The 23,696-nt window shown below is 53.5% G+C and overlaps 1 protein-coding gene across 3 annotated transcripts; it reads right to left on the bottom strand.

Annotated features, from left to right (window-relative positions):
- Window positions 1-4,325: 4,325 nt before the first annotated feature.
- Window positions 4,326-23,194, bottom strand: MLC1 (modulator of VRAC current 1). Of its 3 annotated transcripts, none has more exons than XM_081059217.1 (12): window positions 23,076-23,194; window positions 22,501-22,684; window positions 21,111-21,200; window positions 19,790-19,843; window positions 19,340-19,441; window positions 15,556-15,654; window positions 15,063-15,134; window positions 12,471-12,587; window positions 11,243-11,299; window positions 10,700-10,822; window positions 7,848-8,000; window positions 4,326-6,455 (listed from the first exon to the last, which is right to left on the bottom strand). In XM_081059217.1, the coding sequence occupies exons 2-12, from the start codon at window positions 22,678-22,680 to the stop codon at window positions 6,381-6,383; spliced, it is 1,122 nt and encodes a 373-aa protein (XP_080915343.1). In that variant the 5' UTR covers window positions 22,681-22,684; window positions 23,076-23,194; the 3' UTR covers window positions 4,326-6,380. The 3 variants fall into 3 exon arrangements, with proteins under 3 accessions (XP_080915343.1, XP_080915344.1, XP_080915345.1); XM_081059218.1 differs by having other exon boundaries at window positions 10,745-10,822; XM_081059219.1 differs by lacking the exon at window positions 19,340-19,441.
- Window positions 23,195-23,696: the final 502 nt, after the last annotated feature.

The raw sequence follows: 23,696 nt of genomic DNA, 5'->3' as shown, positions 1-23,696 counted from the left end.
TTATTGTTAATTTTATTGAGTGTGAAAAAAGATTATATTAAAAATGGTTACACAAAAAATGTCAATGTAAATATTTAGATACAGGCTAATAGTTATTTAATAAGTATTACTAAAAATTTAATAAAATCGTTAATTTCATTACGTTAAAAAGGTAAATTTGTCAGAAAGATAAAAAATTTTCAAACGTGTATTTATTTAATAACAGTGTCAATATATATAAAAACTCAAGTTGACAGAGATTTAAAAAAAAAGACATAGGAAACCCACCATCACAGGGGGCTATTTTAACCTACTTGTCTCAATAAATGAAAGATGAAACAGAATCAGGAGAATACAGCAGATCTGAACATGTCGGGCAACCATGGGACCCAAATGACATACGCAGCTCCGGGTCCCACAACTTGAGACACATTTTTTTTCACACGCTCATTTTCCAGGATAGATCACATGCTGCACAGAGTTTCAACCAACTTCAAAGGAGTGAAATAATACGGATTAAATTCTCCAACAACTGTCAAAGCAAACTAGAAATTATAACAAAAAGGTAACTAGAAATTTTCCTAAATGTTCAAAAATTAAGCTGCACACTTTAAACATAAAACATGGATCCCAGGAGAAATCAGATGGAAAATTTAAAAGGATTTGAATTAAATGATAATGCCAATATGACATATCAAAGCATTATAATGCAGCTAAAAAAGTGATTAGAGCCAATTTTATACATTTTAAATGCACATATTAGAAAAGAAAACAAATTGAAAATTACCTACACTATGATCCAAGAGGCTAGAAAGAGAACAATTAGACAAAAGGAAAGTAGAGACAGGAAACAATAAAGAAGTGAAAAACAAATATACTATAGAGAAAATTAACAAAACAAAAAATTGGACCTTTTTTTAAAATTAAAGTTTATTGGGGTGATAATTGTTAGTAAAGTTACATAGATTTCAGGTGTACAATTCTGTATTACATCATCTATAAATCCCATTGTGTGTTCACCACCCAGAGTCAGTTCTCCTTCCATCACCATATATTTGAAAAATTGGACCTTTGAAACATTTTTTAAATTGAAAAACCTCTGAATAGATAAAGAAAACACAGAAAACGTGAATCACCAATATCAAGAAGGAAAAAGGGGATGCCATGACTGATTGTACAAATACTATTAAAATGATAAGATATTATGAATATCCACATGCCAATAATTTGACAGTGAAGACGCAGCTTATCAAAACGGACATAAAATACACAGAAAATCTGGATAGGTCTGTTTCTGTTAAAGAAATTAACTTCACAATTAAAATGTTTCCGCAATGAAAACTCCAGGTCTAGCTGGCATCACAGGGCAATCTTTCCAAATATTCAAGCAAAAAAACAAAACAAAACTTTATATGAACGCTTTCATTGACTAGGAAAAACAGACTATTTTTCAACTCTTTTTATGAGACCAAAAATTTAATATCACAATCTGACAAGAACATTACAAGAAAGGAATAGTACAGGCCAATCTCACTCATAAAGATAGACACAAAAATCTTTGTGTCTAAACAAAAAACTTGTAAACTAAATCCAGTGACATATAAGCAATACCCATGACCACATGGGGTTTATTCCAGAAATATAAAGTTGAAATAATATTTGAAGATTCATCAACCTAATCCACCACAATAATAGACTAAAGGGAAAAAATATACTATCATCTCAATGGAGGCAGAAGAAAGCATGTGATAAAATGTAATAACTATTCACTTAAAAATTCTCAGTAAACCAGGAGTAAAGGGGAACCTCCTATAAAGCTTATAGCAGCATTATACTTCATGGTGAAACACCGAGCACTTTCCCTGGGTTTGGGAACAACAACAACAATAAAAAGATGTCCACTCTCCCACTGTACTCAGCATTATACTGGAAGAACTAGCCTATGCAATAAGACAAGTAAAAGAAATAAAACATATCAAGAATGAAAAGATTTGCAGATGACTGTGCAAGGAACAAATCGAAATGAATCAACATGCTATGAGAATTAGTATGTTTAGCAAAGTCACCAAATATCAAGTCAGTTAACTGAAGTCAACTGTGTTTTGCTGTACCAGAAATAATAAAAAATATGAAACTTAAAATGTCAACAGCATTCAAAACACATCAGATGTCTTGGAGTAAATCTAACAAAAGAGGTCTCACTTTATACACTGTTCATGGGTTGGAAGACTCAATATTGTCAAGATGTTCATTCTCACCCAAATTAATCTACAGAGTCAAGGTTATCACAATTAAAATCTCAGCAGGATTTGGGTGCAAATTAACAAGTTGACTAACATTTATATGGCAATGCCAAAGTCTGAGAAAACCAAAACATCGTGAAGAATAAAGTCAGAAGACTTATACTACAAAATATTAAGACTATTATCATAAAGTTACAGTAATTAAAACAGGGTAGCAGGAAATAAGGGTGGGCAGTAGATCAATGGACAGAATGGAGAACCCAAAACGGACCTATGCCTGATTTCACAGAAACACATGGCCCCACACAAGAAGCATGGGTCTGAACCACTGGGCCACCCACGGGGACATGGGAAGGACAGGCAGCCAGGGACAATACTGACTGTTTTCTTCTCTCCAGTCTCCTTCCAAGGAGGAGGACAAGAGCCTCTTCCTTTCGCCCAGCTCCATTCTGGCCCCCTCCAGCAGCTGGCCCTTCCTGCCTCCAGCTCGGGCCTCTGCAAGGAGAGGGATATCAGCGATGGATCCAAGGTGGTGGTGGTGGGGTGCTGCTCGCTGGGGCCACCTCAGGTCTGGGGGTTGGAGCAGGTCTGGGGTTGGGGGCAGGTCTGGGGTTGGGGAAGATGGAGGATAAGTCTGGGGTTGGGGGCTAGTGTGAAGTTGGCGGCAGGTGTGGGGTTGGGGGAGAGTCTGGGGCTGAGAGCAGGTCTGAGGTTAGGGTGGGCAGGTCTGGAGTTCTTGGGGGATAGTCTAGAATCCCCAGGTGGAGGGAGGGCTGTTGTTCCAAGGGGGGCCGGTGTAGGGGCAGGTCTAGTTGGGCGGTAGCCTAGGGACTGGGCGGGTCTGGGGTTAGGGGCCTGGTCTGGGCTGGGAGCAGGTCCGGCGTTAAGGCAAGTCCCACGTTCCGAGGGGGCGGTCTAGAATCCCGGGGGAAGGGGGAGATGGGAGTTCCAAGGGGGGAAGGGCGGGTCAGGGGTTCGGAGTGTGAGAGTGGGTGGGGCGGGGCTTGGAGTCCCGTCTGGGACCCGCAGGGCAAAGGCCAGGCTACGGGGAGGTGGGACCAGCACTCACCCCTTTGCCTCCGGTTGGCTCCCACCACGCCCCCACCCCTCGCCGCCGCCCTGCCCAGCATCCTGCGGTTGCCCTGGGAGACAGGAGGGTGCTGGGCATCGCATTGTGCAGGCGGGGGCTGCGGGGGGCGCAAGGGGCACCGGCAGTGGGGCTGGGGGCGCGCGGAGCGGCGGCCCGCACTGGGCGTGGGGCTGCGCGGGCGTGCGGGGTACGCGGGGTGCTGGGCGTGGCGCCCGCGGGGTTGGGTGCGGGGGTCCGGCCTGGCGCTAGAGCGGGGGCCGGGACGCCGGGCCCCACGGACCATGGTGTCTGCGGGGAGGAGGGCCAGCGAGTGGCCGCCCCGCCCCCACCCAGAGTCACACAGACCGGCCCCGGCAGTCAGTCCCCGGGTCATAAAGACCCGAGGGTCACAACCGGTCCCCGCCCCCAAGGAATAGCTCGGGATAGGCCCCGCCCCGCGATCCCCCTGACGCCGCCTTCTCGCCCCACCGCCGGCCTCTCTAGACCCTCACTCCCAGTGTCCCCAGTCCCCGGCAGGACGCCCCCCCCCAGCCTCCCCCACCCCCGCCCAGTCCTGCAGAGGAACCCAGAGCGGCCTTGGCATCCCCGGTCACTTGGTGTCCTGCCCGCACCCAGGGGCCCTGCCCCCGAGACATTCCCCCCCACACACACGCCAACCGGAAGTTGGCTCCCTTCTCCCTTTGGCCTCTCCGGTCGGGCACCTTTGTGGAGGGAGTGGGGGCGTGGTAGATGTCATCTTTTTTGGGTTTAAAATCATCTTTATTTTGTATGTAACTTCCCAAGCTAACTCCAAAGTGGGGTTCTGCTCCCAATTTGCAGTGGCCATGGAGGACTCAGTGGATGGCCCCTCTGTGGGGACAGGTCCTTCATGCTCCTTTGGGTTCTCACCTGCAGACTGGCCTCAGGGGTCACATGCCTCATGAACGAATAACAAAATGGCCCTCACCTTCATGCTATGCTTTATCTCTCAACCTTTTCAGAACTGGGACCCCAAAATCAAACAGATGTCGGGCCACATTTGCATGTTAGCATTTATTGTTTAGACAGTATAAACTACATCAAAGAAAAATGTAAGTTGGCAGAATTACAAAGTTTTTAAACCCCATTTGTCTGGACTTTTCAAGCTCTCTGAAATAAGGAAGTACCCGCCAGCAGTCAGGCTCCAAGTGCCCACTTACAGCCCTAAGACTTGGGCTTTCGGGGTCCCCAAGAAGAGACCAGCACTGCTTGTGCTGTCCCTGTGGTCCTGTCCCCAGCTCAGGAGCAGGCCACACCTGCCAGCCCGGTCCCCAAGAGCTGCAGGAAGGGGAGGTGGCTGGGCAGCTGGGTGGGGTCTGTGTGCAGGTAAGAGCCACCTGGCAGCACTCACGCTTACTTGGGGACCTGCCTGCCTAGCCCTCTCTCGTCTTCGCCTCGCCTTCCCAGGACAGCAGAACGGGTCGTCAGAGCCGCAGCTCTGGAGAACACTTCCTTGGCTGGCACTGTCCCCTTTCCAGGTGTCCTACTTGCACTCCTCCTGTTTGAGTGAAAATGACCCAACCTGTCGGGACCCTGGCAGCTAGTCACTGTGCTCAGCAGTGAGAAAGCAGGACCTTCGAATCCCCCTTGTCAGGCCACACGTGGCCAACCCAGCCAGCCTTCTTCCAGGGCTACTGGCTCTTTGATCCTAGTGGCCCCGGGCCCTTCACCGCCTGTACTAAGTAAAGCGGGCGTTCGCCTCTTCCATGACGAGGCTGATTATCTCCTTACACTGGAAGACAAGGAACAGAGACACTCCAGGGTGCAGCCCTGGCCTGAAGATGACTCCCAGGACAGTCACATCCCCACTTGAGAAGGTACTCCCAGCTCACTAGGGATTTATTGGGGCCCATGTCAACTGGGAGACGCTAGCAGTTCTTCTAGAAGAATCCAGGTGTACTCAGGGGACAGAGATGACATACAGCCTAATTCTTGGCCATGGTGTTAATCAAATCCAATGTTATTCTCACATTTGGCAGTGACAGACGCAGGATACCCCTGGCACGAGTCACACCTCAGGTCAGGGAGGATGGAGACAAACTACTTGTTAGGCAATGGAGAGGGAGGGGTGGAAAATGCCCAGTGAGGACCCAGGAGGAGTCCCAGGCTGTCTTATAGGCAATGGGAGTGGCCTGGCCTGAGGGAGCAGAGCCAAATGGGCAGGAGGGAACGGCTCAGCCTTACCCACGTCACCCTGTCACTGAGGCCATGGAGACAGAGACGTGGCCTAGGCAGTTTTCAAAGTGTAGGACGCGTACCCACTGCAAAGAACACCCAGCCGGACCCGTAGATGGGGCACATGCTCGTGTGGTTGTTCACAGAGGGCAGAGAAGCTGGGAATGACGTGTGACAAGTGCAGACACGCTGCCCGGACACAGGTCAGTGCCCCTGGGCAGGCAGGGCCCCCCACAATGACTGGGTAAGAAAAGGAAAGGGCAGCGTGCAGTGCGTGGGCCCCATGGCAGATGTGGCGGGTGGGGCTGCCCTGCACCCACGCTCCTGGCAGCTGCAGCTTTGTGGGGTCTGGAGAGAGGACAGAGCGCTGGGCTCCGCTCTTGTCAAGGAGACGGTGCCCAGCGGGGGGCCCGTCTGGCACATCTCAGAAGGGCAATGCCGAAATAGGTGAGAGCCACGTGGGCTGAGCCAGGGTGTGCACTGTCTGCATATAGTAGGTGCTCAACAAAAATGGGTGGGACAGCCAGGAGGGGCAGATATGGCAGCAGGTCACCGAGAGGACACATCATGCCTGGAGTCCAGCCCCACCACAAGCCCCTACCTCTCCAGTTCTGCGTGGTCAGGCCACCCTGGGAGCTCTGAACTGACTGAACGGCGACAAAGGAGGGGGTCAGCCTTGCCTGCTTCAAACTAGACCACCACAGGAAGTGCCCACCCTCACAAACTAAGCCACCACAGGAAGTGGCAACTCCACCTTGCTGCCCGCCCTGGCAAACGGGAAAGGGGTTAGTAGCAGGCAGCGCCAGCATACGCGTGTCTGCCATTCCATATGTTGAGGCCGGCGGGCCCTGCGCCATGGTCTCCCCATCCCGCTGTCACTGGGCCATCTGCACCACGACGGCTCTCCAGGCTTTCTCCTTGTCAAACTCCTTCAGGGGGCTTCTGGTCACCTGCGACCGAGACAGATAAAGTGTCACTTCTCCTGGCCAACCATGTGGGGGAGGGTGGGAGGTGGGCCCTGCTAAGGTGACAGCCCTTCTCAGCCTGTGAACGACTGGTAGGAAGACCCTGGGCCCGCCCCTCAGTCTGCCACACTCCACACCACATCAGGACCGGAGCCTGAGCTCAGGGTGAGCTCTCCACATGGCCCACACGCTGGCTCTGGGTGGGGAGCTGCAGGCCAGCACCTGGCAGAGCCCACGTCTGCACGGAAACACTCCACAGTATAGGAATAAATGGGGGCTGCAGGCTTTTCCTGGGGGCAGGAGACGGTGCCCCCACAGAGAAGGGGCCTGGACTGGCCGGGGATGGTACGAAGGCATCAGCAGGGGCCTGAGGCCCAGGAGGCAGGACTCTCAGGGCAGTGGTCACCAGTGCTCTCCAGAAACGGGGAGGGCAGCTGCCCATGGAAACTGGGGCTCAGGACTTCACCGACTCTATGCCTTGGTGTCCCAACACAGAACCAGGTCCATTGCATGGATGGCCCGGGGACAAAGCCGTCCCCGCAGGACTCTGACCACAGCCAGGTAACAATGACAAGGAAGCGGTGGGTCTGAGGAGTGTGATGGAGGGGACAGCGCTGGGACAGGACGGAGGTCAGGTCTCCGAGAACCCAGCCGCCGGCAGGAGAGCGTCCTCCAGCCTGGCAGGAGCAGCCTGGCAGGGGCACAGGGCCGGGCACAGGGCCAGGACGTGGCCAGGACACAGGTGGTGTGCACAGCACAGGACCAGAGACTGTGAGGGGCCTGAGTGGTGGCTGGGTGGGAGGAGTGTCCACTCCACCCCAGGTGGCCCATGCGGGCCCTGCATATGGCACTGTGCACCCGAGGCCAGTGGACAGGTGTGCCCAGCGAAAACACCACTGGATGGGCAGCTCACAGGGAGGAGATGCTCACCCCAGCCTTTCAGTTACGGGGGAACAAGAGGCAGGACCAGGGAGGGTGTGGTGCAGGCAGCTATGAGCCTCGCAGAGCCTGCCAACCAGAGGGTAGGAGCCCACCCCATGGGAAGGGCGTTGGGGGGGCCCTTCCCACAGAGAGGGGCCGGCAGGGGAGCCCAGTGTGACCCATGCAAATCCTTGCAACGTTCTTGTCCATGTTTGCAAGAGTGAACCTGGAAGCATTCAGTCCTTAGTATTTTTTCAGGAACGGATGTCTGTTTGCCTAACTGGCTCTAAGAAAGTATTACATATTTTACTTCTTTAAGATTTTTCTGGAGTGTTTTAGAAATACAACGTGGCACAACAGGTCTCAAAAGAACTCAGCCAGGGCAGATGTCACTTTGCATGGGGACCTGGGAGGGCCACCCCCAGGGCGGGAGGTCCCCGTGCGGAAGCCACTCACCTGCCCAGCCGAGTGTTCCTGCGCACCGACTTGCATGGCATCCCAGGACGCGCCCACCTTGAAGCTCACGCACTGGATGACGGTGCCCGCGTGCAGGCTCGCCTGCAGCAGCAGCTCCAGCAGCAGGAGCAGCAGGAGCACGTCGTAGGATTGCTGGCAGCAGAAACACGTGTGAGCGGCCACCTGCCTCCCCTCCTGGCTCTCGCCCAATCCCCCCCATCCCAGTGGGAGCCCCCGCCAGCCAAGGACACAATGCAGCCAGCTCCCATGCCCACGGCCCCGATGCAGCTGCTGCTGTGAGAAGGTCCCCTGCAGAGCCCCAGCCGGGCACCAGCTGTGCTGTGACTGCAGTAACGGGAATAGTAGTCGTTCTGCTCAGCCACCGAGCGTGGAGAAAATCAGCTCTGCTCTGTCTTGTTCCGGGTTTAACAGATAAGTACAAAATGGCCCTTGGGCCACCAGCCTGATGGCACACGCTGGCTGCTCATGGTCCCATGTCTCATGCCCCCAACAACCACCCCATCAGCAAGGGAGCCAGGAAAAGCACCAGGCCACGCCAGCAGTGCCCATGTGGGCAGAGCGGACTGGCCATGTGCAGGCAGGAAACACGCTCTTGAGACTGGCGGAGTCTGCTCTGGAGGAAAGAGAGGGACAGAGTCCCAGGCAGCATGACGCTGCTAGATACGAGGCTGAGCGGTGCCCAGGACCAGAGGGAGCGATGTGGCCAGGGGGTGCAGGAGGTGCCCTGGGCAAAGGGTGTGGGCCAGAGGGCATGAGCCCGCTGCACTTGGCCCCAAGGAAGCCCGGTGGCTGCAAAGACGTCCACAAAGCACCCAACCCTCCCACGCCGCACGAAGGCCTCCAGCCTCGAAACACAGAGCAACTCAACGATAACAGAAGAACAACCTCGGGGTCCACACAGTGTCCCTGTCAGAAACAAAAGAATGAGCAACTCTCTTCAAGTTTATGTGTAAATTTAACCATGAGTCCGATAAAAAATACAGTAGTTCCCCCATCTGGGGTTTCACTTTCCACAGTTTCAGTTATCTACGGTCAACCGCAGTCTGAAATATTAAGGAAAATCCCAGAAATAAACAATTCCTAAGTTTTAAGTGGCGTGCCCTTCTGAGTAGCGCGATGACATCTTACACAGTCCTCTTGGGATGTGACTCGTCCCCCTGCCCAGCACTCCCTGCCCGTTAGTCCCTTGCTGGCCATCTCGGTTATCAGATCACAGTCACGGTGTCACAGTGCTTCTTCAAGCCACCCTGGTTTTACTTCATAATGGCCCCAAAGCACCAGAGCAGTGATGCTGGCCACTCGATATGCGAGAGAAGCTGGAAAGGGCTTCCGGTACATGAAAAGCTGAAAGCTCTCAACTCAGTAGGGAAAGAAAAATACCATAGGCTGAAGTTGCCCAGATCTACGGTTAGAAGGAATCTAACATCCGTGCCCCTCACACACACGTGCCCTCTCACACAGGAGGGACGTGCTGCCCCTTACACGCGTGTGTCGCTCACATGGAACGTGCTCACTCACACAGAACATGCCGCCCCTCACGCTCATATGAGAAGCCACAGAGGAGGCCCAAGTATCACTTTTGTTTCACTCTCCAATGTGAGAACCACCCAGGCCAGGACCCACCATCAGGGCTAAGCCACAGGTGAAGGTGCTGGGAAAAGACATCCGCATGGTTCCAGGGCTGACATCTGGGTCACTTTCTCCTCGCGAGAGGGAACGCGTGCCTCTTTAGAGATCAGTCTGGCAGCCACTGCAGAACCAGGCAGAACCGCGACACCACCTGCTCCTGAATTCAGTCCCACGGATGCCACAGGAAACAGGCCCACAGGTGCGACCGTCTCCCAGACAACTGGCCCAGATTCCAAAAAGTCAGTACATGGGGGAGACAGGGGACCACCCTGTGACTTATGGCCAAATGCCAATGCGAGCCTGGGCGGGGCTCACCCCCAGCACATTCTTGGGGCGATTCATGAAAAGCAAATGTGAACTAGACAGCAGGGATGTCACAGGGTAACTTGAGCACCTCAGGTGTGACCACGGAGCTGTGGGTGTATAGGACTCTGTCCTTACTTGCAGAAATGCCAATGCATTTAAGAGTGACAGGTCAGGCTGGCTGTCAAGCGTCTGCACTTGTCATGCACACGTGTGTGGGTGTGCGGTCGGCCCACCCGTCAGTGTCAACACTGACACTGTGTGTAAGCCACACACAGACCACTGCGAAATCTCAGTGTTCACTGCACTGGACTTCCAACTCTTCGGTATGTCAGGCTCTCTCAGGATAAACATTTGGGGCAAATACCATCCACCCTGGAAACAATACTGGGTTCCTGAGGAACAAGCCTCATGATGTGGCCGCCACGCGGGAGCAGGATGGGAAGTTATGGGGACTCGAGAGTCCTAGGGACGGCTGTGCCCATGCACGAGAGGCTCTCAGTCCTCAGGTGTGTCTGTAAACCGAACGTGACTCCAATACAAAGTCCTACAGGACCCCTTGTGACCGTCAACGAATGGCTGATTCTACACTGTGATGGATGTGGAACGGCTAATAAAACCCAAGATAATGATGAAGAAGGTTATCTGGATGGGCTGCAGGGCTGCGATGATACCAAGAGGACGGCCCAAAGTGATAGGGACAGCAGGCGCCTGAGCGGAGCGCAGCTGAAAGAAGAGCGGGCCCCGCGGGTCAGCAGGACAGAACGGGCGTCAGAGAACAGGGAGACACCTGATCTGCACACGGTCACACTTCAAAGCCATGTGTCTTGGGCGTCCCCTCAGGCACACACAGCGCCAGCAGCGGCGAGCTTGCACAGCCCACGGAAAGAAGCGCGAACCTTGATGGCTGGCGGGTAAGCTTCAAACATCTCCATGACTCTCACCACACTGAACGTCAGGTAGCCGGCGGCCGTGAACAGCAGCGGGGACGTGAGGCTGCAGATGGCGATCAGTACCTCCACCTGGGGGGACACGAGGGTGCCGGGGTGGGCCTGGGGTCGCGGCTCCACACCCACCAGTGTCTGTGAGTGCGTGTACCTCCTGTGAAGTGTCTGCCCCAGGATCGCCCACAGATCCCAGCGCACTATGTGCCACACGGCTTTCCCCATGTTACGCGCCGTTCTCCACTCTGGTGGAGAAATGACGCTTAGGAATGCTGGTCTCCTGCCCTTGGCTGAGTCACAACAATTGCACCCATGTGAGAGTCTGCTTGTTCCCAAACAGTCCAGCCTTCGGACAATCCCACGGTCCTCCTCAGGCCTCCCCGCCCACAGCCCTGCAGCCTGCTTCCTGTCGCAGCACGTGGCAGCGTGGAAGGGATGGGCCAGGTCCTGGCACCACTCAGAGGGGCCCTGATACCCCGGGGACGGGGCTTCACCTACCAGACACTTGCTGGGACACTCTGCTGTCACATGACTAGCAATGGCACTTGGAAAACACTAAAGAGAGAAAAGAAAAAAGAAAGACTTCAGAGGTGACAGTCCAAGAAGTCAGATTCCAAGCAGGTGCCCTTCTGTTTGACGGGAGCCACTCTTGTCACTAGGAGGGCTGGGGCAGGTGGCCAGGGAAGCAGGGCGGCCTCTCTGAGGCTTCCTGTGCTCTCTCTTCTTCAGTGCAGCTCAGCTCAGCCTGTGACCCTGCACAGAGGCTACAGGAACCACGCTGGGAATGCCCGAGAGCCCTGCGATGGCCCGCTGCTGACATTTCACCACACCTGTTGACAGGGAATGCCGCCCGAACACTTGTGTGTGTGTGTGTTGACAGGACACTCTCCGAAAGTATCACAACTCAGTACCACCCGGGGGGAATTTGACACAATCCAATGGGAGCAGCGCAGGTACACGCCGTGTTCAGACTCTCCCAGTTGTCTCAACAATGTCACGCTCACAGCCATTTTTGATGCTGGTTCAGGATCCAATCAATGACCGTGCTTTGCATTTCCAGGAGACCTCGGCTGATCCTCAGCGGGTCGCCTTCATGGCACAAATGGCTCTGAAATGCGCAGCAACCAGCTGTGCCATGCCTCAGCGTGGGTCATCAGCTGTTCCTTTGTGATTAGACCCAGCAGCCCCAGGAGACGCTACCCCCCAGGTGGGGGGACGGGGGGGGGCGGGGGGGGGGACAGCCGCCATGATGGCATTAAGCACTCTGACCAGGTGTTAAGCACTCACCATGTGCTACGTGTGTGCTAAGCATTTATGTGGGAGTATTTAATGTAAAATGATAACATACTGTAAATATATTTGGTGAAATATGCATTATGTTATAAAACAATATAAATGTCACCTATTATAAAATCATATAAAATAAAAGTAAACAGTTTTCGGGAGAAAAATAACACAAAAACTATCAAATAACAATAGCAGTTAAAATAAAAGCAGTTAACACGCTGACTCTTTGAACTGGCGACTCCCAAACTCCTCTGACAGCAGAGCCACCAGCGCCCACTTTTCCACCCTCTTCTCTCGCAGCTGCTTTGCTGCCTGAGTATCACCAAAACGGAGCTCAAAGACCAGCCACGTCAGGCTTGATGAATGGCCCAGGGCTGCAGCTGGCAACTGTGCTGCCTGGCCAACCACGACGGACAAAGGCCACCAGGGATGTACTCACGGCCACTAAGATCCAGAAGAACGTCACGGAGAGGTGCGGGCCTGAGATGGTGTCATCCACGTTCAGAGCAATGACCCCACCCAGGACAGCGGAGACTCCGGCAATCACCTCGATGACCTGCAGGGGCCATGGGTGGTGGAAACAGTGTCACCAGGGGACACGGGACGGGCTCCCCAGAGTCCCCAGAACATGAGTGTCGGCAGGGTGGGGAGGGCAAATTGGCGACCGTGTTGAAAGGTTGAGGATGACCTCCCAAAGAATACTGAAAATGAATGCTTTTCAAGCTAAAATTAACAGGAAAAGGAAGGGAAACGCTCCCACCTATTCAAAGGAGGGTAGGCAAGGCGGGAAAAGATGTCGAGAGAAAACCAAGGATGGCAAAATACACATGAATGTGCCCAGAGTTGCTCTCGAGATGAATGGGCTCAATTCAAAAGGCCACAGAGAGAACTAGAGATAAGGTAGAAAATAAAACACAGTTATATGTTTACAGAGATACACCAAAATATAAGGACAAGAGAAGCTGAAAGTAAGAAGGGAAAAGAAACACTGGGCAAATGTTAACCAGAGATAGTTGATGACTTAAATTAAAGGCATCAATACAGATTTTATGGCAAAAACCGTTACTGAAGATAGAGTTGCTATGTGATGATGAGACAAAGAAAGAAATTCACCAGCAAGCGATGCTAAACTTGTATGTAAATAAAAATAGGCTCCAAAAAGCTACAGAATTTCAAAGAGAAAATGATGACTCCAACTCAGAGGGGGAGGTTAACAGCTTTCAGTTATAGAATAAGCAGACTGAAAAAACAAAAATAAATAAAAACTGAAGTAAAAAGAAAGGGTGGCTATATAATTTATCCTTCAAACCAGGGCACTCCTGAGAGTGAAAGGGGACGTGCTTCAGAACGGCTCAGGGACAGCAGGTGTCAATCAGGACAGTGTGTGTTACCGTATACAGACCTATATATCACCTGTATGTAACCCCGGGTCTACACCTACCCTGGGTCTACACCTAACCCAGGTCTATTTAATGCAGGTCTATCTAGCCCAGGTCTACACCTAACCCAGGTCTACACCTAACCCAGGTCTATCTAACCCGGGTCTACACCTAACCCAGGTCTATCTAGCCCAGGTCTACACCTAACCCAGGTCTACACCTAACCCAGGTCTACACCTAACCCAGGTCTATCTAGCCCAGGTCTACACCTAACCCAGGTCTATCTAGCCCAGGTCTACACCTAACCCAGGTCTACACCTAACCCAGGTCTACACCTAACCCAGGTCTACACCTAACCCAGGTCTATCTAACCCGGGTCTACACCTAACCCAGGTCTACACCTAACCCAGGTCTATCTAACCCGGGTCTACACCTAACCCAGGTCTACACCTAACCCAGGTCTACACCTAACCCGGGTCTACACCTAACCCAGGTCTATCTAACCCGGGTCTACACCTAACCCAGGTCTATCTAGCCCAGGTCTACACCTAACCCAGGTCTACACCTAACCCAGGTCTACACCTAACCCAGGTCTATCTAGCCCAGGTCTACACCTAACCCAGGTCTATCTAGCCCAGGTCTACACCTAACCCAGGTCTACACCTAACCCAGGTCTACACCTAACCCAGGTCTACACCTAACCCAGGTCTATCTAACCCGGGTCTACACCTAACCCAGGTCTACACCTAACCCAGGTCTATCTAACCCGGGTCTACACCTAACCCAGGTCTACACCTAACCCAGGTCTATCTAACCCGGGTCTACACCTAACCCAGGTCTATCTAACCCGGGTCTACACCTAACCCAGGTCTACACCTAACCCAGGTCTATCTAACCCGGGTCTACACCTAACCCAGGTCTACACCTAACCCAGGTCTATCTAACCCGGGTCTACACCTAACCCAGGTCTACACCTAACCCAGGTCTACACCTAACCCAGGTCTATCTAACCCGGGTCTACACCTAACCCAGGTCTACACCTAACCCAGGTCTACACCTAACCCAGGTCTATCTAACCCGGGTCTACACCTAACCCAGGTCTACACCTAACCCAGGTCTACACCTAACCCGGGTCTACACCTAACCCACCTTGACATCTAACTTACCGTGTTTCCCCAAAATAAGACCTAGCCGTACAATCAGCTCTAATGCGTCTTTTGGAGCAAAAATTAATATAAGACCTGGTCTTATTTTACTATAATATAAAACTGGGTCTAATATAATATACTATAACCTGGGTCTTATATTTATGTTTGCTCCAAAAGACACATTAGAGCGGACTGTCCAGCTCGGTCTTATTTTCGGGGAAACAGGTGTGTTAATATCTGATCTATATCAATACCCAGTTGACATCAATATCAGGGTCTATCTATACAAACCTGTGCCCCTAAGAGGTGAAGAATACCTCAGACAAGGTATTTTGTCACCAACAACACTACTGGAGCTGTATTACTAACAGAATGAAATATGTGCACAGTCCATGCAGCCGTATCCTACTCATCGTGAAAAATAAGTACGATGGTTTAAACAGTGTGAACTGCCCCCCCTCAAATAAAATAAAATCAGGAGAAAGAAAAGGAAAGTTTTCTTACTGAGTAGGACTTCAGGACCCGAGTAGGAAACGTCACTTCATACAAAGTGTTGGTGCTGTCAGAGATGGAGCCCTAAAAAGAAATGACAGAGACTCACCTGGGTGCACCCCAGTGGCCCGTGGCCCGGCCCTCGGCACAGGCCATCACTTAGGGACCTTCTGAAACATGAGTGGCTGGAAGCCACTAGGGACCCCAGGCTTGAGAGCAGAAGCTTAACGAGAGCTTCTTCCTTGCTTGTGAAGATGCGTTTACACGCAGTGACACTTCCACTGACTGGGTCTCTGTGACACTGCTGGGGGCAGGCGTGGTCAGAGCCTCACGATGGACGAGGTCCTGCTGCACCTTCCAAGGCCATCAGCTTCCAGGAGACCCGGAGAGTGGGGGCTGCTCAGCCCACCACAGGCGGGCAGCGTTCTCATTTTCGGGGGGCTGCCCTGCAAGGGGGTAGATGACCCCCGCTCTCCGTGCAACGTCTGCACAGAGCTGGACCTACCTTGTGCTTGCAGGACGCCTCACTGGACCGTGCAGAGACAATCACCATGGCAGCCGTGAGGAGCTCCAGCAGAAGGAGCAGAATCAGGTTGAAATTGATCTGCCGAAGGAGAACACATGTCTGAACACCAGCTTTCTTCACTTTTATCCCATAACCGTAGCCGACCCATGCACGGGCTTAGACGCTGGCCCCCAGCTCTGGGCGACGTCTTCTATCCAGGCCCAGGGAATCTCACATCACACCATTTGTCTCACGGTCGTCTTATTGTTAAACCACTTTTAGCTGGAGGCATGGACTTGGCCCTAGGCTGTGGTCTGCCAGCCCCTGCTCTAAATCTTCCTTGGTGGTTTGTCCCTCCTGAGTATTTACTCCTAAAGAAAGTAAAACCCAGGCCGGCCAAGTGGCTCAGGTGGTTGGAGCGCCGTGCTCCTAATGCTGAGGTCGCGGGTGATTCCCACACGGGCCAGTGAGCTGCGCCCTCTACAGCTAAGATTGTGAACAACGGCTCTCCCTGGAGCTGGGCCTACCGGAGGTGGGTGTGGGCTGCTGTGTGCTGCGGTGGGCTACCATGTGCTGCCATGTGCGGCTGGTGGCCAGTATGCGTGTCCGGCAGCCAGCATGAGCGGCCAGCAGGCTGCTGTGTGCCACCATGGGCAGCCAGTGGCCAGCGTGAGTGGCCGACTGACTGACTCGGCCAAGGGGAGCGCAAGGCTCATAAACACGAGCATGGGCCAGGGAGCTGTGTCCTACACAACTAGACTGAGAAACAACGGCTTGTTTCTCGGGGAGGGGCGGAAGAAAGGGGGAAAACTAAAATAAAAAAAGAGAAGAAAACCTATTCACATTGAAACCTGTGCATGTTTATAGTGGTTCTATGCATAACTGGCTAAAACTGAAGACACCAGGGGGCTTTGGGGAGCATTCCATATCCTGACTGTGGGCAGTTACACGAATCCACATCTATGGTATAACATTCAGAGTGCTACAGACTAAAAATAGTCAATTTAACTGTGCAAACCAGCCAGTCCAGAGCCTGTCCCCTTGGTGAGGCCCCTACGTGGGGCCACTCCCCCGCCCTGCCCCCCACCAGGTACCCAACAACTAGGGGCAGCGCCTGTGTCCGGAGCCCGTGACATCATTCACACAGCCCATCCTCGATCCTCGGCCTGCCCTCCTGCCTCACGCTCCTTTCTGCAGAAACCACAGCAGAGGCAGCTGCGCCCGCTTTCCCTGGCAGCCTCCTGACCCGCAGCGTGACCCTTGCTTTGGGGGTCTTCAAATATTTCAAAAAAAATTTTTAAATCAATAGCATCTCTCTGTACCAACCATAATCAACCTGAAAATATAATTCAAAAAACAAGACACCATTCATACAAGCAACACAATCTAAATTACCTAGGCATTGTTGAACTGAGAACACACAAACATTAAAACCCTCATAAAGCGTCTATTCAGACAATTATCTGAATAAATGGAGAGACAGTCCATGCTCTCAGATGGGTGACAACACATTAGAGGGGTAATTGACACAACGCTTTTCTATAAACTTGAAGTAATCATGATGAACTTCAGCTGTATTTTTGGAGGAATGCACTAAGCTTATTCTAAGATATGTTTGAGATAAGAGAGGTCAGCTTTGACGAAGAGCAAAGTGGCTGGACATCCTCCCACGAGACAGAAGATGTACCACAAAGCCATCCAGCTAGAAATGTGGTGGTGGCTGTACCAGAGAAACCCACGGCAGCAGAGCCGTCTGTGCGGGAGTTGAACACATTCGTGAAAGCAAGTGCTGCCACCTGGGTTACAGGTGAGCCAAGGATGGGAAGGAGGCCAGGTGAGGAGGGGCTCAGACGCATTAGTGACTAGAAGCTGTGACCGCGGTCACCTGACCGGAGAATGGTAGAAATGATGGTGCCAAATGCTTGAAAGGTAGTGAGGGGGTGGACCAAGCCACGATTTTGGTTTCGTTGAATCCAAGGGGCACTCGTGACTGCATTCCTTGGTGTGTCCACGTCGACACCATCGTGGGAGGCGAGCCACCCAGCTCCGTCCCTAAGAATATCAGGCGATGTGGTGCCCTCTGTGGGCACAGGGCAGTGCTAACAGGGCGACAACGAGATGGGCACGTCCTTACGTGCCGGTGGAAAAACCGGGAGCAGGCAGCTCTACCACCAAATACTGTTTGGGGAAAGCACAAATAGAGCCAACCCAGATGACACTGACGGCTGTGTGGGGGCAGGGAGCACTCAGAGGACCCAGCTCAGAGGCAGAGCAGGCAGGAGGGGTGGGAGAGCCTCCTTCCCGAGCACCGCCTCCCACTGCGTGGTTCTGTCTCACCGTGTGTGCATGTGTGTGTGTGTGTTCCTTCAGAATGTACCTGTAAGCTCCAGACTTTTCCAGGGCCTGGAGCAGGCATAAGGGTCGCCAGGGCCAGGGCGGGAGGCTAGCACTCCAGGGCCTTGCCCATCTGATGCTGGCAATGGCTCTCCTTGTGGCTTTCATGTCCCTCCTCTGGTTCCTAAAGGGGCTGAGCGCCCTCCAACTGTCTGCTGGCGCTTCCGGCTCAATGAGGGCCTTCCTCCTGGCGCCCTGGACTCTCCTTTGCTTCTGAGCAGGAGTCCTTCACATACCTGGGACCCTGCCTTCGTCCCGGGAGAATTCGGTGCCCTTCTTCAGCCTGCGTGGGCCTTGTGTGCCTCCTGGCGGTGCCTCGGCTGTTAGGTCTGCATGTTTGCGGGGTGGGTGGGAGGGAAGCAGGGCTCCTACCCTTATCATAGTGCTGCCGTGCCCGAGTCCAGGCCACGTCGGCACACGCAGGGCTGCTCCGGCCATCCGTGTCTGGGTGGCTCCTGGTCTTATCAGACGGCTGTGCACCAGCTCCTGGTTGTGGGGCAGTCCCCTCACCTACCCTTCCCCGGGCCTGCTCACCACCTCCACCTGCTGGTCTGCAGTGCGTTTGCCCACTCGCCCCTCACCTGTTGACGACTGCCCTCGTGAGCTCAGCAAGACTCTGCAGTTTTCTCCAGAACACTACGCATACCTTGATTACATTTATGCCCAGGAAGTTTAAATGTTCATTTCCATAAAACGATATCTGTATTTAAATTACATTTTCACACTTTTCTGTTGCTGGCACAAGCAACTGTTTTACGTAGATTTTCACACCCAGCAGGCTTGGCTCGCTCTGGGTAATCTAAAGTCACGTAAGTAGAAACCCATCTCTTCTGCAGACAATGTACAGGCCGGGTGTTCCTCTCGGACCCATGTCTGTGTTCACTCCTCCTGCCTTCCTGGCCTGGCTGAGCTCTCCTCATCCTTTTCCTGGTCTGTAACCAAAGTGGTTCAGCATCACAGCCAAAGCAGGGTGTGAGCTCTGATCAGATCCGCATTTTTAGGAGATTGTCTCCTTTGGTGCCGCCGTGTGAATGACAAGGCTTTTCCGTTTCTCTTAGAGGTGCACAAAGTGATGGCAACCTCACCACAAACAGCATCACAGATTTGATGAAATATGCATTATTTCTGTTACTTTTTAAGAAGTATTGTGAACGAAGCATTAAAAGTATTATCAAAAAACTCATCCACTGCAATTAAGGAAAAGTTAAAGACAATTCTTCAAAAGGATAAATAAATTTCTCAAACTTTGTCAAACTCAAGAGCTATGATGCACGTCTACATGTTTCCAGCCCACAGACACCAACCACGCGCCCCCAAGGCAGACAGCAGAAGTTGCGTCCCGGGGAAAACCCGCAGGGTGTGGGACCTGTGTCGCTCTCCAGTGACTCACGTCTATTGCTGAGGGGTTCAGGACAAGTTTGCAACCAAACCAGATTAAACACGTGGTGGTGACAGCAAACGTGGAAACAAATAACATCTGAAAGTTGGGAATCTGAAAAACAAGACAGGAGGGTTTTTTTCTCCTTTGCATAACTAGAAGAGTAAAGGTAATATCAAACCAAATTCCAGGTCATTATTAAAAGCCCTAAAGACTGAGACACACAGGCATTAGCTGGGATGGGTGCCCCGCAAGCTGGGAGCAGAAGGTGGAGGGCACAGAGCCCTGCAGTGCAGTGTGGGCTACGGTGGGCGGGGCAGGCGCGTCCCACCATGCACGTGCGTACACGTGCACGCACACATACACCTGTGCCCGTCAGCCCCGCAGGCAGCCTGGGCCCTCCACAGGCTGGGAGCCGGGCGGCTGCCCCCAGTTACAGGCTGGACAGAAGGCTGGACTCACCGCACTGATGTTTCTCCTTGAAACGGTGAAGCTCACAATCGCTGAGGGAATGCACTGCAAAGAAACCAGAGCTTGGTGAGCGGTGGTCCGTCACTCTCGCATGCCAGCGGGCGACAGCCTGTCCTGAAAATAGTGGCCTATAAAGCTAAGTTTTGGGACAACCCAGGACATGTCGGCAAAACAAGTGTAGCCAGTCCAAAGGATGCAGGGCTGTCTTGGGACGTTGACAGGTCCTCAGTCTTTCAGAGTCATTTTTCTGATGACATGAAAAAGGTCTTGGATAACGAGCACCGCGGTGGCTTGGGCACACTCGCACAAGACCAGCCTCCAGCCCAGCTTAAGAACAACCCGGAAAGGGAAACACATCCTGGTGTGAAGGAAGTGGCAATGCCCAGGAGGCCCGAGCCCCAGGGGTTTGTCATCGGGGTCCCACAGCAGCAAAGGACAAGGGAAGGGGACAAGCACGGGTCATCGGGTGGTGGATGGAGGGGGCCAGCCTTGGGGGCCACACCAGGTGTTGCTCTTGTGGGCGATGGGACCCCTGTAGACCCTGCAGTGGGTCAGCACGAGCCATAGGGACAGAACCTGCAAGACGCATGGCTGTGGTCTGCTGGAGGCAGGGGGCTGGGCCACCAAGGGCCGAGGGGGAGCTCTCGGGACCATAAGACCTATGTCTCGGGCCCAGCACCTCTGAGGGTGAGGGACTCTGCCCAGGGTTTTGCTGGGACACCCAGCCTAGCAGAGCACTGTCCTGGAGCCATCTGGGCAGAAGTCAGGTCACTGTGGCCCCACAAGGACTGCTCCAGTGGTGAAGACAAAGGGCCGCCTAGAAGGTTCCAGAGAGAATGGCGGTGGGGGGAGAAGGGGGCTAGTTGTTTCAAGGAGTTTTGTTCTAAGGCAGCAGAGGGGGCAAGGCGGGGTGTGGGTACAGAGTGAAGGAAGCATGGGTCTGTGTTTGCAGACATTTGGGGACATGGGTGGGGCTGGAGCAGGACACAGGCGGACCAGAGGCCCCACAGACCTGGGATATGCCTTGTGAGTTCAGAGAAGGACACAAGCTCTGGGAGGGGTAGGAGGCAGCCCCCGAACGAGCCGCGTGTCAAAAGCAAAGTGCCATTTCTAGTCCAGGAGTCTGGGAAGTGACTCAGACTTGTTTCACCCGCTGTTTTCAAAAGTAATAAAGACATTCTGAAGCCAAAGCCAGATGAGGAGGTTTAGAATAAGGAGGGAGTGACAGAAACTGGTAAATCTCAGAGCGAAAAAGCCAAATGAAGAACCACGAACTCCGGGAGTGGGAGGTGCGCGGAGGAACACTGCTTACCGAGCCTGCAGCACAGCGCAGGTAATCCATGTCGGAAGGAAACACGTTTCCCAGGTACAGAGAGAACCCCGAGGTCACAAGCAGGCAGGTCTGCAACACAGAGCACGACTCAGGCGACAGCAAGGCCGTCGGAAGACCACACACACAGCCAGCCCTCTGGCTGCCACGAAGTGTCCCCACAGCGCCAACAGCGAGCCTGCGTCCCACCTGACTCCTCCCCAAAGGACAAAGGACAGCCATGGCCCCACTCTCCCCCCGGCCCCCATGTCAGACTATGGGCTTCATCATTTACTTGGGGGAGAAAAAGATGGAGCCTGTCAAAATTTAAAGCAAGAATCTATGCCTCTCCCCAGAAAACACCCTCTCCCCAACATGTGCGATCTCAAGGCCTCAGGACCCCCACCCAGGTACAGGTACAGCACCTGGAACAGCCCCACACACTCAAAGCCAGGGATACGGAAGCTCACTGCAGAGGGGTCGGCTGTGGAGCGGGGATCAGGGGAGACAGTCACTTAGACCAAGGGTCCGAGCAGGAGCTTTGCATGCCTCCCTGTGATGGGGGCAGAGGACACCACGGCCCACACATAGGTGAGGAGGGGCCAGCAGGACCAGCTCTGTGGCCTCAGGCAGCTGGGGCACTGCACAGAGCCCAGGTCTCAGGGGGAGGAGGGAGGAGGAGCTTCTTCTGTGCCCCACACAGCTGGGGGTTCCAGTCTCCATGGGCCTGGGAACAGTTGGGGAGAGGGTGGGCAAAACTACTGGGGGTGTTGCCTGGACAGCTGGGGCACGTGGGCGGTCCTGGCCTGGATCCTGGTTCTCAGCCAGGGGTTCCCAGGTAACCACGTACACGGAGGCCGATATAACTCCTCAGTCGTCAAGTGCTAGCCAAACACACCAGAAGGTGAATGTGCCAGGACCCCAGGCACAGCCCCGCAAATGTTTGCTCCTACTGGCCCTGGCCCTCGGCCCTCAGCCCCTCAGCCGGCTCCTGCTCCAGGGCCCGGCCTCCGCCTCCAAGACACCGCCCACTGTTCACTCTGCCAGAGGCTCTGAGAGCATAGCCCTTCCCCCCACCTCTGCAGGGTGACTCCAGACCTCCTAGGAGTCGAGGGTCGCAGGGGCCACCCTGGCACAATGCATGACCCTGCAGACGGTCAGCATGGGCCCTGGGCTGTGCCAACCCTGGAGGGACACAGAGCAGCCAGAGCTCAGAGGCCGCTTGGGAGTGGAAGAAAGTGATTCTGAGAGCACAGAAAGTCCGCTGTCGACACCATGGGGCTCTCCATAGCAGGAGTACCCGAAGCTGCTCCATCCCATCACCTAGGAGCGCCACTGGCCAGGAACACCGCACGGGGGACGATGCCTTAGTGGTCCTACTGTGGCTACTCACCCCCATCAACACAGAGAAGACCCACGTCTTGTGACTGAAGCAAGGGGGCAGCCTGGACGACAGCTGCAGGTCACCGGGCTTGGCATCTGGGGCGTAGCTCCCCACATCTGGCCTGCCCCGCTCCAGGGTGGGCATCCGGTCATAACTGAGCTCCTCCCTGCACTGCTCCTCCCGCGTCATGGCGCTGAGGACAGACGTGACATTAGTGACACCCGAGAGCTGTGCCTGCAGTTCTCCTCTGGTACCACTTCTCTGTTTGCAGCACAATCATAGTTTACTTTTGACCACTCTGAAAAAAAACTCCAATTGAAATAAGTTGTTTTCAGTAAAGGAAAGAGCGTTCCTGCCGAAGTGCAGTGAATTTGAAGAAGAGACAAAGCACTTAATTGGATAAGTGAATAAAGTCACTTTCCCATAAAACAAACCCAGCCGGTCTGGATTCCGGGCGACTGCCAGGTGTCTCACGGAGCAGGTCCTCGGGTCCGACCCAGCTCCAAGGCCCAGGCCGTGCTGCTACTCAAAGCCCGTTACACCGCTCACGGTGGTAACCAAACACGAGATGGCAAAATACACACCCACGTAAAGTCTTCCTTCTGCACGTCCCTCCGCTTGCTTCTGGCGGTGGCAGCGCTGGTCTCTGGGTGAGGGGCTCACTGCTGCCGAGTCATCCTGCCTTGGGCTTCCAGCAAGAGCTATTCAAAGGAACAAAAGCCCAGAAAATCTGCACTTAAGCCAGGAGCAGGAGAACCAGTCCTGAATTTCAATGAGATGAAGCCAGTGATCCTGGAAAGTTCTGTGGTGGTTGTGTAACCGCTGGCTCAGAGCGTTGCTCGGTCCTGTCTTAACTCCGCCAGGACACGAAGGGGCCACCTCAGTCCCACTCATGCAGACAGGACATGGGCGCCAGGGTGGGTATCTCAGAAGAAGTGTGCCTGAGAGTGGCTCCCCCGAGCACAGAACCCTGGCAGGCGGAGGGCCAGTTGCTGTCTTGGAAACAGAATTTTTGACTCCTTTCAAGCAGCCTTTTTCCATCCCATGATCACACGAGAAAGACCTTCACGAGGACACCCACACACGTGTGCGCTCAGCCGGGCTGGCAGGCAGGACGCTGGCGCAGCCCCCGAGCTCCCGCTGGGCGCTGTACTTCTGCTCACTAACCAGAGGAGGGGGCGGGGATGCCCTTCACAGATACTGCC

This window comes from Rhinolophus hipposideros, assembly GCF_964194185.1.
Source record: "Rhinolophus hipposideros genome assembly, chromosome: 9".
Lineage (NCBI taxonomy): Eukaryota > Metazoa > Chordata > Mammalia > Chiroptera > Rhinolophidae > Rhinolophus > Rhinolophus hipposideros.
Note: the sequence above shows the minus strand (reverse complement) of the source record. Positions and strands in the feature narration are given on the sequence as shown.